Here is a 13,947-nt window from a genome sequence, read left to right as displayed (position 1 = left end):
TGTTTTTTTCCCAGATGTTTAGGTCATACTATACCACGTCGTTTTTTCAGTTTTTTTAGTAGTTTGTTTTTTTCAGATTTTTAGGTCATACTATACTATGCCGTTCTTTAATTTTTTTTTAAGGTGATACTATACTATGACATTTTATCGCATTTTGTGGTCATACTGTACTATGTAGTTTCTTAGATTTTTTTGGTCATACTATGACGTTTTATCGCATTTTAGGTCATACTATACTATGTCATTTTTTTTTCAGATTTTTTTGGTCTTACTATACTATGTCGTTTATCGCATTTTTTGGTCATGTTATACTATGACGTTTTATCGCATTTTAAGGTCATACTATAATACGTAGTTTCTTCAGATTTTTTGGGTCATGCTATACTATGTCATTTTATCGCATTTTTAGGTCATACTATATTATGTATTTTTTTCAGATTTTTTGGGGTCATACTATACTATGTTGTTTTTCAGATTTTTAGGTCATACTATAGTATGACGTTTCATCACATTTTTAGGTCATACTATACAATGACGTTTCATCGCATTTTTAGATCATACTATATTTTGTCGTTTTTTTTAAGATTTTTTTGGTCATACTATACTATGTCGTTTTATTGCATTTTTTAGGTCATACTATACTTTGTCGTTTTATTGCATTTTCAGGTCATACTATACTATGACGTTTTTTCAGATTTTCAGGTCATACTATACTATGACGTTTCATCGCATTTTTAGGTCATACTATACTATGTTGTTTTTTCAGATTCTTAGGTCATACTATACTATGACGTTTCATCGCATTTTTAGGTCATACTATATTTTGTCGTTTTTTTGAAGATTTTTTTTTGGTCATACTATATTATGATGTTTTATCACATTTTTAGGTCATACTATATTTTGTCGTTTTATCACATTTTCAGGTCATACTATACTATGTCATTTTATCACATTTTTAGGTCATACTATACCGTGTCTTTTTTTTCAGATTTTTTTGGTCATACTATACTATGTCGTTTTATCACATTTTCAGGTCATACTATACTATGTCGTTTTATCACATTTTTAGGTCATACTTATGACATTTACAGGTCATACTATACTGTGTTGTTTTTTCAGATTTTTAGGTCATACTATCCTATGACGTTTTGTGGCATTTTTAGGTCATACTATAGTATGACATTTTATCACATTTTCAGGTCATATTATACTATATAGTTTTTTTCAGATTTTTTGGTCATATTATGCTATGTCGTTTTAGCAGATCTTTAGGTCATACTATACTGTGTCGGGTTTTTTTTCCCAGATTTTTAGGTCATACTGTACTATGTCATTGTATTGCATTTTCAGGTCATTTTTCGGGACATACTATACTTCAACATTTTTCATTGCATACTATAGAATGATATTTAATAGTTTTTCAGTGCATACTGTACTATGGCATTTTTCAAGTTTGTGTGTGTTAGGGCGAACACATATACAGCTCTTGTGTCTTACTGATTTCTTTCTTTTTGATCAACCTTGCATTGGGTCAATCACTTCATTTTTTTTCATACTATTTTGTTCCCACCACGTCTCGTTGAATTATTTTGTACTGATGCAGTGGTCTAGGGATTTAAAACAACCTTAGACTGTTAAGTTGTGCTATCTTACATTTTAATTAGATATATGTTGAAGTGTGTCACTGGTGTAACTGGTAAAAACTAGTCGATGGGGTCTAAAAATGGATGGAAAGAGTCTCATAAAAGATTTTAAAGGCATTTAATTTACTTTCAGGGTTTGTGCATATACTCTGTAAAATGATAATTAATAAATAAGAAGAGTTTTATTGGAGGGGAGTTTGATTATCATGACAGGCTAATGTTCAACATATCAACGTTTTGATGGAACTCGGTTTGTTTTAGGGTATATTTGTCAGCCTTCAATAGTTAATTAGTAAGGTTCCCAAAAATTTTTGAATATCGTACCATAATTATAATTATTTTGGTGGTTAAACAGTTTCCATTGTCAAACCTGAAAGGCTAATGAAAAAGCTGTGTCCTGTGTGCAAGTGCAAACAATGTATTGGGTGTAGAAAACCTCTGACGTCCTTGAGTGGAAAAACTACAGACACTAAATTAGCCTCACTTCTGTTTTATTCAGTCTATAAAATAGGCTAATACTATGTCATTAAAACCAGTTGTACAAAGAGCATGAAATAATTTTTCCAGACATATTACAAAATGTATTTTTTTTCCTAAAGTTTGAAAAGTACAAACACCTTTTTACAAAACAGCAAAACTACATAGTATTGCACAATCTTTTCATTTATCTCCAAAGTATAAAGTTATCAATCTCCATCTGCAGGACAAAAATAAGAAAGAATAAATTAAGACCTTGTCTTAAGCATAATTCTTTTAAATTACAGAACATAAATAAGAATAAACTCTAGATAACTGAATTAGTCCTTAATCAACAGCGGTAATTTATATTTAAAACAAATTCTGAAGAAAAGAGGATGGTAATTACGTTAACTAATACTTGGAAAAATAAAAGTGCATTTCGATATTCAAACTGCCCTATGTGGCTTACTGGGGAAAAAGATGTTTTGTTCTGAAACAGAAAATATATGTTATGTACACATTTAAAATATACAGTGGGTACAAGTGCTTTAAAATAATTCAAATCTGTACAAATTTAAAGTATGTATTCCTCTTTTGGCAGGATGAACTCATCACAGACAAACTTTGACCTCATTAACGCTGTGCATGCTCACAGGAACGAAGTTAAATAAACAGGAGAACCTGAACTCTCAGTTACGTCCCTCACAGGTAACACTTGTGTAATGACTTAATACGATGTAGGTGTGGTTTCTGCTCTTGACAACTCTACCTGAGTCAACTGAGAGGATGAGGCAGACACTCAAAAAGGCAGGAGATGAAAGTATGAAAAGAAAGGAGAGAGGGGAGATGGAGAGAGACAAAGTAAGGTGGATGGTGAATCTCCAATCAGCTGTCATTCTGTGTTGCCCTTCAACGTCCAACACAAAAATAATAACGGAAGCTTTCTGCCCTGTTGAATATGTATCACTGTTACATCTTCCACGGTCCTGCGTTTCCATGGGACTCTGGGATACGTGATGAAATATGAAGACACGATGCGTCTTTTGCTCAATGTCAGCAACAGTCTCGCAGGCCTTCAGTGAGGCCTTCCCTTGTGGCCTATCTTTCAGTGTTAATATCAGCCTAAGCTACTGATTCAGGATCTGGGCCGACATTCATCAAACATCAAAAGAGTGATGATCCGAGACCCGTTCGTACCTTTTACATTAAGATATGTGTTTCTGAAACCTAACCACTCCAGAATCAGTAGTCCTATTCTTAACTTCTCCATGCATATAGCTATCTTCTGCATCACCCATGACTGTAGCCATTTATAGTCTCATCTTATGTTAGGGTGAGGAGAAACTACTTCTTCCTCTCTTCTACTTCTCGATGAGGCCTGCTTCTTTGATCTTGGTGTAAAAGAATTTCTCCAGTAGGTTGGCACACTTGTAGTACTCGCTCTCTGGAGGGTTGTATTCACGACAGTTGGTGAAGATGCGCTGCATGTCAGCCATGAACAACTTGCGGGTCGTGTAATACCTGCTCTTCAGACGCTCGCTCATTGTCTTAAGATCTGAAAAGAGAAAAAAGTCTATCATATACTGCTCTTAAATTTTTGACCGTCAAAGGTTGAATATGCACACTACTAAACACAGTTCATTAGACACTTGAGTCGCAATTACAAGTGAAAACCACTGGAATATGTTAAATGTGATCCTCCAAAAGATCTGCGCTCTAACTGCTAAATCTAAAACTTCAGAATACAAGTGCAAATGATCTTTGAGAGGAGCTAAAAATGTGAAGCATGCTCCATGAATGCTGTTTAAAGGTTAAGTACTTCCTCTTGCAGAGACCATCCTTCTGCCAGAGGGGACAGCTTTAATCCCAGCATGCATCTGCACTGTGTCCTTGAACTTCATCTGCAATGAGCTACTCCTAACTTTTCAGGGTAAGTTTTGTCTTTCATCATTGTAAATAGGTAGGTCTAGCAAGCGTGCTCCACTTTAAATCCTCTGCTCCTTTGTCAGATATACACTGTACACGTACCCATGGGGAAGCGAATGACTTGGTAGTACCCAGGCGCCTCTGTTTTCTTCACTGGCTCCATGAAAGGCCAGGCGTTCTGGTGACTCTAAGACATAAACATTACTTGATAAGAATAACGTGTGTATGTGTTAAAGGAACACTGCATATGTGTGTGTTTGGGTGAGTGTGTCCCTCACCTTCACATGTTGGAGGATGGTCTTCAGAGTGCTGTACAATTGATCTGGGTCCTTTAGTTCCTTCCTAAAGTACAATACAGAACAGGAATACATTAGCTAAGTCACTGGGAGAATTTCTAGAAGTTCAAATCTTGTACAGTAGAGTCACACTTACCCTTTGCCCACAGGCTTCCAGCCAGTTTCACCTGTTGATAAAAAAAACCTAAAATTATCCCCATATATCAAACTATAAACATCCATAAAGTTAAAGGAATACTTCACCTGCGAAATGATCACTTGTATATGAAGTACTCACCACGTTACATTGAATTTGTTAAGAAAACTCTGCTTTTCTCACATGCCTCCTTGGAGAACAGAGAATCCAAAAAAGGTGCACATTCTTCATGAATTTAAGTAATCACTGTCTACATTTAACAACAGCAAAACAATACCAAAACATCTGTTTACAAACTTTCCACACAACTAGTGCAGTATAATTCAAATAGCATTTATCCAGTCGCATGCTCAGAACTTCCCAGACACATTCTTTTCTACTAAAACGTTATGATTTAAAACACGTCAGCACAAACGGTCTCATGCACAGACGAGTAGTATGTCTGGACACACGCATGCATTTTAACTCTGCTTAACCCTTTGAAGCCTGAGAAAATTGGCTTGATTTCTTTTAAAAACACGAGAAGAAGGCAGTGAGCAATGAAAGAAAAAAATGGCAAGAAATTAGTAAAAAGAGAAAATTAAAAACAAGAAGATTTGTAAAAATAAATAAATAAATAAATAAAAAATAAAAAAAGAAAGAAAGTGGATATAAAGCAAACAATGAAATGGCCTGGAAAGAGTGCATAAAAATTTAAATAATTCTGTAACATAATTTAAAAATAGGGCGGCACGGTGGTGTGGTGGTTAGCACTCTCGCCTCACAGCAAGAGGGTTGCCGGTTCGATCCCGGGCGTGGGAGCCTTTCTGTGCGGAGTTTGCATGTTCTCCTCGTGTCAGCGTGGGTTCTCTCCGGGTACTCCGGCTTCCTCCCACAGTCCAAAGACATGCAGATTGGGGACTAGGTTAATTGATAACTCTAAATTGTCCGTAGGTGTGAATGTGAGTGTGAATGGTTGTCTGTCTCTATGTGTCAGCCCTGCGATAGTCTGGCGACCTGTCCAGGGTGTACCCTGCCTCTCGCCCGATGTAGCTGGGATAGGCTCCAGCCCCCCTGCGACCCTCAAGAGGATGAAGCGGTTAGATGAATGAATGAATTTAAAAATGTAATAATAATAATAATTATAAATGTTTTTTCCCTAGCTTTTTTTTAAAAAATAATTTTCTAAATCAATTATTTTTATTTGATTTTGTTTGATTTTATTTTATTCTTTTGCAATTTGTGGGACATTTCTAACCAAGCTGCTAATTGCCTTTTTTCCCGTGTTTTTGAAAGAAATTGCACCAATTTGCTCAGGGTTCAAAGGTTTAAATACTTGCGAATACTTGGCTCCAGCTTTCAAAGGGTTAAGCAGAGCTCAAAAGCAACCACACATGGCGCACTACTCGTAAGTGGTGTTTTGGCGAAAATACATGTGTTTGGGGAGTACTGAGCACACGACTGGATAAGCGAGACTTGGATTTTACTGCACAAGTTGTGTAAGAGTTTGTAAAGGATGCTTTGATATAGTATTGCTGTTGTTAAAAGCGAACCCTGATTACTTCATGAACAATGCTTTTTTTGGGTCCTTTGTTCACCGTGGAGGGATATGAGAAAAACACAGTTCACTTCACGAATTCAATATAACATGTGGTGAGTGCTTTATAGACAAATGGTCATTTTGTGGGTAAAGTATTCCTTTAAATACACATGTTAACACTGTAAAGTCAGTATTGTAGGTTACATACGAATGCCAGGAATGCTCTCAATGGGAATCTGCCGAACTCCTTCCTTAAAACAGGAAAGCCCCGGATAGACTTTTCTGATCTGAGCCTGCTTCCTCTCTATCAGCTTCTTGATGATCTGAGGGAGTCAAATGAGATTAAAAGATAGTGAGTGCAGGAATAAAAATAGAAAAGGAGGTATTTAAACGAGGTGTGTTGTACAACGGGCTGTGTGCAATTTGTTGATGGTGGCAGTCTGTGCATTTACTGTATGTCTGCACTATGTTATTTTATATTTTCTCAATCGCAGATCCTGTATGCGTCCAGGACAATGAAGTCTATCTTAGGTTATATGAAACAAACCTCCTTCTGCTTCTTGATAATGACAGAAAACTCTGTGTAGGGAATGCTGGGGTTGAGTTCACAGCCCATGAGTGTGGCTCCTTCATAGTCCTTGATGTAGCCCACATATTTGGCCTTGGGAACCTTGATGTCCTTTGAGAAACCCTGAGAGAGAGGAGATTTCTGTTTTCTTGCAGCTGTATATGCACTGTACAAAAATGAGTTCACTTAGAAAACGTCTGAATGACGTCTTAATAATTGATTCTTTTGTTTTTGCAGGTCATGTAAAGATTTTTAAGCACACACCATGAGAGGTTTAGGCGAGAAGGTGTAGAAAAAATACTGCATCATGTGACCCAAGTAGACACAACATTACAAACATGTACCCACACACTTTAATGGACATAACACGTTACCTGTTTCTTGAAGTAGCCGATGGCGTACTCATCAGCATAAGTTAGGAAGTTGAGGATTTCATGCTTTATGTGATATTCCTTCAGGTGGTTCATTAAGTGGGTCCCATAACCCTACAGCCACACAGCCAAAAAAAAAAGGCAAAGGTCAAAACTGAACAATCGGATAGCATGAATTAACCAAGCTGAGACAGGAAGTGATCTCACCTTGACCTGCTCGTTGGAGGTGACGGCACAAAAGACGATCTCCGTGAAGCCCTGCGACGGAAACATCCGAAAGCAGATCCCTCCGATCACACGGCCATCTTTGATCAGTGACAGCGTCTTGTGCTTCCTGTCCACAAAAAAAACATGAATTCAGTCAGAACGTACCTCCACTACGTCTCTGAATGTGACAAGCGATGACAAAGTATGGTTACACTCACGGATCAAAAACCAGCCGTGTGATGTACTCCTTAGGCATGCGGGGCAGCTGGTGAGAGAACACATTCTGGAGGCCGACGAGCCACATCAAGATCCGCTTATTGGGCTTCTGGTTTAGGGAGTTACCGATTACGTGGAATTCAATCACCCCTCTGCGCTCCTCTAGACGAGCAGCTTCATCGCGTGCAGAGTGAGCTGACAGCAGGCTGGTCTGCACAGGAAGGAAGGAAGGAAATGAAATAATGACCATCACTTGAAATGATCTCGGATCTTACAGTTACATTATTTTCTCCCTTTTATCTGTTACATTTTTCACTAAATGAAGAACATTATCTTCTTTACAAACTTTATATGACATTCACAAACTTACTTACTTTGGGCATACAGAATGATTATTTAAAAGTGGTATTGTCTTTTGCCAATTTTTTAGCCAACAAGTGCCAAATCTTTTGCCAATAACTATCAAACTAGAATTACCACCTCATGGCTATATCCCTCAGCCAACCTTACAAGTTGCCGCTTACAGCCATGTTCGTCCAGACTCATAATGTACTGAAGACTTTGAAGGAATTTAAAAAAGTTATTAAGTGTGCTTTTTGCCAACATCCAAAGTTTAGTGTCACCAATTCAGTATCTTACAACGTCTCCCCCTCTGTTCATGCGATGAATAACGGCCATAAAAGTGTTTCTGTAGAACATTATGATGTCACAGTGAAGTTGACCTTTGACCTTATTGATATAACATGTCATCAGTTCATCATTTTGTTCTATCAAACACTTATGGTAATTTTTTTCATAATTGGTGCATGGATTCTTGAGTTTTGGCCAAAAACATGTTTTTTGAGGTCACAGTGACCTTGACCTTGACCACCAAAATCTTTTTTTAGATATTTTTGGGGCATTTTGCCTTTATTTGATAAGACAGACATAGCGTGAAGAAGGGAGGCATGTAGTGGGGGGCAGTGGGTTGGAGTCGAACCTGCGACCGCTGCTGCAAGGACACAGCCTTTGTACACGGGGCGCTATTCTCTCAAGGTTTCTGAAATATCGTGCTCATGGAAATGGGACAAACAGACAGACGGCCCAAAAATATAATGCTGTCGCCGACACAGAGGCATACAAATCAGTTTAATGTCACTACATTAAATGTCTTCTACACCTGACTCAATCAGTGGGTCAGTGGGAACTGGTTACCTCTGGAATGGCGGCAGGGTCGGTGATGGTTGCCATGACTTCATTGATGAGCTCCATGGGGATGTCACCCACCACCCTGGGTCTCTTGTTTTCCTCATGGGGAAGAGGCTCTGAGGGTTTGCGCTTCTCTCCAACTGTGATAATGCACAGACACAGAGGAAGGTACTCCTCATCATTACACATGTCTTTTACACCTTCTCAGCAGCTGAGTGGTGAATCTACACCCAAACAAGAATTACCCTGCATTTTAAAGTTAGCTTACTATGTGTTCATCTATGTGTGATGGCAAAACTGCCTTACTTTTAATTTGTTAGGAGCAGGTCTCTGGGGTTTTTCACTTCTGTTTCTTGATTCAGCTTTAAAACCAAATTCAAATTTGAGGAAATGTGTTAGTTGCACCTTCGGGACTTTCCATTTTAAAACAGGCTTTCTTTTAAGTGCTGAATACAAGTAGACAGATAGAGACGATGAATCTTTGTTAGCTACGAAGGCTCGGGTGCAAAAACCGCAATAACATGGTTTAACGGTAAAACACATGGCTAACTCTCTCCAGGTGCTCCCTGTTTACTGTCAGGTGTTGTGTAATAACGTGGGATCATTGTAACCTTAGGACAAATTACAGGTTTGACTGTAATACCTGGGTTTGGCTCCAGCACGGAGGCGGTCTTCCTGGCAGGACTGACACTGCCGCAGGTGGATGGGTCCACCGACACAGGACTGGTGCTGTAGTACAGCGGCCTGGCCACAGGAGGCGCACTGATAACTACAGAGAGAGCATTGATACTGTAAGAGCGTGTTTTCATTTCTCACACTGCCTAAAGTCAGCTTGATGGGTGTGTCTGTCAGGGTGTGTGTTTCTGTTGAGACTGTGAGGGTGTGTGTTACCTGTGTGGATAGGTATCTGCCCTCCTGACGCTCCTGCCAAGAAGTCTTGGCTCCAGATCGGAGAGCTATGGCTGTACACCTCCTCCTCCAGCATAGACAGGAATCTGAGCCAAACACAACAAAGCAGCCACAACTTTACTTCTCTATATTAAAAAAGGCAGTCAAGCGCGCATGTGATTTCTGTGTGGTTTCACTCTGAGAATGTGCATGCATGTGTAGTGTGTGATTGAGTGCTTCAGCTGTGTAGCAAATTGTATGTTAGTCTGCATGTATAATTAAGTTTGAAGGATATTCCTTTGCGTGCAGAGTTTCTACATGTTTCTTTTTCTTACTTAGGAAAGTGTGTGAGAATGAGCGTGCGTTTCTCAGGTGGCAGCTTGTCCTTTTCCTGTCTGGCCTGCTCCAGCAGTTGTTTCCTCATCACAGTGAAGACCGAACGCAACAGCGTCCGGCCGAAGATCTGAGTGGTCTCGTACCGGGGTAGACTGTCGCAGAACTGAGGCACATTGCAGTAGCAGAGCCATCTATAACGAGCACACCACAGGAATATTTACGACTGTAAACAGGTGTGCTGCATGTTAACAGGGTGTCTGGCAGGGCTGCTACCTGGTGTAGTTGGCTTTGTATCCAGCTGCATCATCGTTGGGAACCCTCTGGCGTCTCTGGGAGGGCGTCTCCAGCTGCCAGTAGTTGATCTGGTTGAGAAACATCTTGGCCAACTCCATGATGGTTTGACGTTCCTTGGATGGGAGGTGGCTGAATTTGTACTGGACAAAATTGTTCACGCCCTGTTTGGAAAAGAGAAAATAAATAAATGGAAACAAAAAGACACTGAAACAATTTGTGTCGAACAGTGCATTGCAGCTGATGCACATGTAGATGAGATTACCTGCTCAATACTGGGTTTTTCAAAGGGAGGACTCTCCTGTGCTTCTAATGTCGGTTTACCCATCTGTAGGATGGATTTCCTCAGCAGCTGAAAAATAAATAGAAAAGGGGAATACTCACTTGTAAACAATGCCGACTGTAAAATCCTGTGTTGGTATGATTTGATCATAACAGTAGAGACTTACTTTGAAGAGGGAAAAGTAGACCTGTTTAGTGTCAGCATCCTCCTCTTTGTGAACACATGTGTAAAGATACTCCACATCCAGCACTATACCTAGAAGTCTGTTCATTTCCTCCTCGGAAACATTTTCTAGATGGGTCACATGATCACCTAGGGATGAGAGAATAAACCTTGAAATGATTACAGTTCTTCATTCATCAGTATATACCCTATACATGACTATAATGTTGGGGATTTCAGCCCACGGCCCTTTGCTGCATGGATAGTTAGGGTTTAATTGTATTTTATTGACGTCTATTTTACTGTATTAGTTAACATTAATTTAGTGTTGGAACAATCCCCCGCGAACTGTTTTGTTTTACCTGCATTACTGTTGTATAAACTGTCCTATCAAAAAAGGCAAAAAAATAACTTTATAAAAAAAAATAGTAGCCTATAGAAATGTCACTTTAAAAAGGTCATTAAAAAATGTGGTAGTATAATATGTCATAAAAATCAACATTAAAAATCATAATATAGACTGTGTTGGCACGGTTGAAGCAGTATTTAGCATTGTCGCCTCACAGCAAGAGGGTTCTTCGTCCCAGGAGGGAGCCCTTCTGTGCGAAGTTTGCATGTTCTCCTGTGTCAGCGTGAGTTTTCTCCAGGTACTCCGGCTTCCTCCCACAATCCAAAGACATGCAGGTCAAGTTAACTGGTGACTCTAAGGGCGCATTCACACCAGGATGTCCGTGGGACGCGGTTCGATTGGGTGGGGAATGCTGAAAAATTTCACACCTTCATTTGGTTCAGTTCACTTTCGCACTGCACTTTTTAGAGCGGAGCAAATCGCATTGACGTCACGCAGTTACAACAGTTGCTCCTTTGGGGGCGGTACTGCCCGAAACGACCACTGACCAGGAAAAAAAAAAAAGCATGAGGAAGAAGAAAAGCCGGCTCATTGATTGGCCATGACAGAAAACGAAAATACATCCCCTTCAGCCGGCTTGGTCACCCAGTTTTCAAGCGGACCAGGGTTTGCTTGTTTGGTCCACACCAGAGTTCAAATGAGCGTTCACACCACTCCAAACGAACTGAACTATCCATGGAAGTGGACCAGGGTTTGTTTAAAGCGGACCAAATAGCGCCAGTGTGAATGCGTCTTAAAATTAGCCATGAGTGTGAATGGTTGTCTGTCTCTATGTGTCAGCCTTGTGAGAGTCTGGCGACCTGTCCAGGGTGTACTCCACCTCTAGCCCAATGTCAGCTGGGATAGGCTCCACCCCCCCCTTAATTATAGGCTGGCTCCCTAAAATAGCACTCAATTGTCAAAACTTTGAGCACCCCTGATCCATGACTTTTGTTTCCAACTGCTCTAAAATGCTCTGTTTAGCTGTTAAGTTTCTAAAAATTTGTCCTGGAGGAAATTCCCCCCCGACCCCACTAAAGAGGTCATATCGTAAAAAGGTGTAAAGGTGTCGATTTAAGATGGTCCCCCCAGTGCTAAATAGATTACGGCCCTGCCCCATACTCTGTACCATTTGATATTAGCACCAGCTGTGGCTTCCTTCCCAGGCTTGCTGACCTACCCAGGGTGTGAGAGCAGCTCCGGCACGGCTCCTGCAGGTTGACTGCGCTGGACTGCTGGTCAGTTCGTGGCGGTGTAGGAGGGGGGTTCTGACTTTTCCAGCCGTTACACTTGCAGGCTCCCTCAGCCTGGGGAACAACACAGTTTGAATGAGCACAGGCAGGAATACAGATGAGGGTGAAGCCACTATATATTAATTTACTTTTTGAATCTGTGAAACATATGATTCACACTGAGCTGTCATAGTGAGGAGCAATAAACAGATACAGTGATGTTTTCTGAAACTGAAATTACTCGTTGTTTGCAGAGTTAGTTATGGTGCCTTATGACTAACAGGTGGTGCTGCTGTTATCAGCCGCTTGCATATGTTATCAGCTTTTTAATCACACCAGTGTCTAAAAAGGAAACAGTATAATTATGAACACTAATCATTTTCCCAGTGCTGTATAATTTTAACACGCGCTAAAGGGACCATAACAGCGCGCATAGGTGTTAAAACTTGACAGTGGCGCTCAGGTTAATGGAGATTTGTTATGACTGACTTTGTACAGTATCTGGAGGTGGGGTGAGAAGGCCTGTCAGCGTCAGCTGGAGCTGCGCATGCGCACTGCAACAACAACAAACTCCGCCCCCCTAGCAGCTGTCACCCTGTCAAAACAAAGACCCCGTCCCTCTCTGCAGATGATATACTGCATAAAACCAATAAAATCCTCTCTATTTCACACCGTGCGCTGACAGACGGCACAGGGACACTGTTAACATTCCCAGTGAACAGCCTCAGCCCGCGCTGAGCACACACACAGGGCTGCAGCCCCTGTGCTCACAGCCAGCTACTCCCAAGTACCAGCGCCAAGCCAATGTTTACGTTCACCGACCCCCCACCTAGACAGAAACATAGTAACATTGAACATACAGCAGACAGCTTGCAGCTGGAGGGCCTCTACGTGAGAGTCCTGCAGCGTTAATGCTTTTATTAACTGGGTTATTAATATCGCTTTTTCTATTATTGGTTCGTGCATGCAAAATGAAAAAAAATGAAGTGCGGCAATGGCTTCCTTTGCTGCGCTTGCATTTTGTAAACTATTGCAACCAACCGCAGGAAACGCCGTTACTTTAGAATAAATCATTCAACCCGCTGTGTTTAAACACTCAACCGACTGCAAATACAACATACTTTGCAGGATGAATACACTCCGAGTTTTTCCAGTTTCTTCGGCCGAGGTGAAGAGCGGAGTTGCGCCTTCTTCACGGCGATACGTGCGGATCCTCCAGCGGCGCCGGAGCCCTCCGTCCCCCCGGCTCCAGGAGCGGCCGGTACCAGGCCCGCTGCCCCGATGGCCGGAGAACCTTGCTGAATCCCGGCGCTGTCGGCCATGATTCACACGGAACCCCCGACGGGACCCCCGGCCCGGGAAATATTCGCTCTGCTGTCCGCTCTATTCCACAAGCGGAGGATCAGACATGGCGCTCATCCTTATTTTCAATTTCTCACTGTAGGCCCATTTTCCTCCGCTAGGGGACTCAGATGGGATAGGCCAAATCCACCACAATTGAGAGAGGAGAGGTCACAAAATGCAACCATTTGTAGCAAAATTTCAAGGTCATATAATGGAAAAAAATGTGGCTTGCCATGTGGAGCTGCATCTGAGCACACAGGGACGAGTGTGTCATGGTAATAATCTCATGCAACACAGGAATTACTGAACTTATTTTCAATATCCAATATTTATAGACTATATTAAAATAGATACAAATATATAAATAGAATTTTCTTTTTTTCAAGCAAGAGCAGTTTGTTAAATAAAAGGCATCTAATTAAATTAAGACAATTACTGCAGATAAATTGTCAGGTTAAAGGTCAGAGATGACCAAAGAATTAAAAAATCTTATT

The 13,947-nt window shown here is 40.7% G+C and overlaps 1 protein-coding gene across 1 annotated transcript; it reads right to left on the bottom strand.

Annotated features, from left to right (window-relative positions):
* Positions 1 to 2,123: 2,123 nt before the first annotated feature.
* Positions 2,124 to 13,561, bottom strand: kat2b (K(lysine) acetyltransferase 2B). Its single transcript, XM_049602896.1, has 18 exons — positions 13,231 to 13,561; positions 12,058 to 12,184; positions 10,494 to 10,639; positions 10,310 to 10,396; positions 10,027 to 10,208; positions 9,753 to 9,944; positions 9,421 to 9,524; positions 9,173 to 9,298; positions 8,536 to 8,669; positions 7,344 to 7,552; positions 7,126 to 7,252; positions 6,922 to 7,032; positions 6,527 to 6,670; positions 6,188 to 6,302; positions 4,461 to 4,491; positions 4,307 to 4,370; positions 4,131 to 4,215; positions 2,124 to 3,657 (listed from the first exon to the last, which is right to left on the bottom strand). Exons 1-18 carry the CDS (start codon positions 13,429 to 13,431, stop codon positions 3,464 to 3,466), a joined length of 2,379 nt encoding a protein of 792 aa, XP_049458853.1. The 5' UTR covers positions 13,432 to 13,561; the 3' UTR covers positions 2,124 to 3,463.
* Positions 13,562 to 13,947: the final 386 nt, after the last annotated feature.

Source organism: Epinephelus fuscoguttatus, linkage group LG17, assembly GCF_011397635.1.
Source record: "Epinephelus fuscoguttatus linkage group LG17, E.fuscoguttatus.final_Chr_v1".
In the NCBI taxonomy this organism is placed as follows: Eukaryota; Metazoa; Chordata; class Actinopteri; order Perciformes; family Serranidae; genus Epinephelus; species Epinephelus fuscoguttatus.
This window is presented reverse-complemented; position numbering and strand designations above follow the sequence as displayed.

What these genes read in the sequence shown, in the direction of transcription:
- kat2b (XM_049602896.1), bottom strand. Translation starts at nt 13,431, where the DNA reads ATGGCCGACAGCGCCGGGATTCAGCAAGGTTCTCCGGCCATCGGGGCA. An exon ending in ACCCTGCCGCCATTCCAGAG is followed by an intron (nt 7,553 to 8,535) that starts GTAACCAGTTCC and finishes CTTCCTGTGCAG; the next exon opens with ACCAGCCTGCTGTCAGCTCA. An exon ending in ACACGGCTGGTTTTTGATCC is followed by an intron (nt 7,253 to 7,343) that starts GTGAGTGTAACC and finishes TTTTGTGGACAG; the next exon opens with GAAGCACAAGACGCTGTCAC.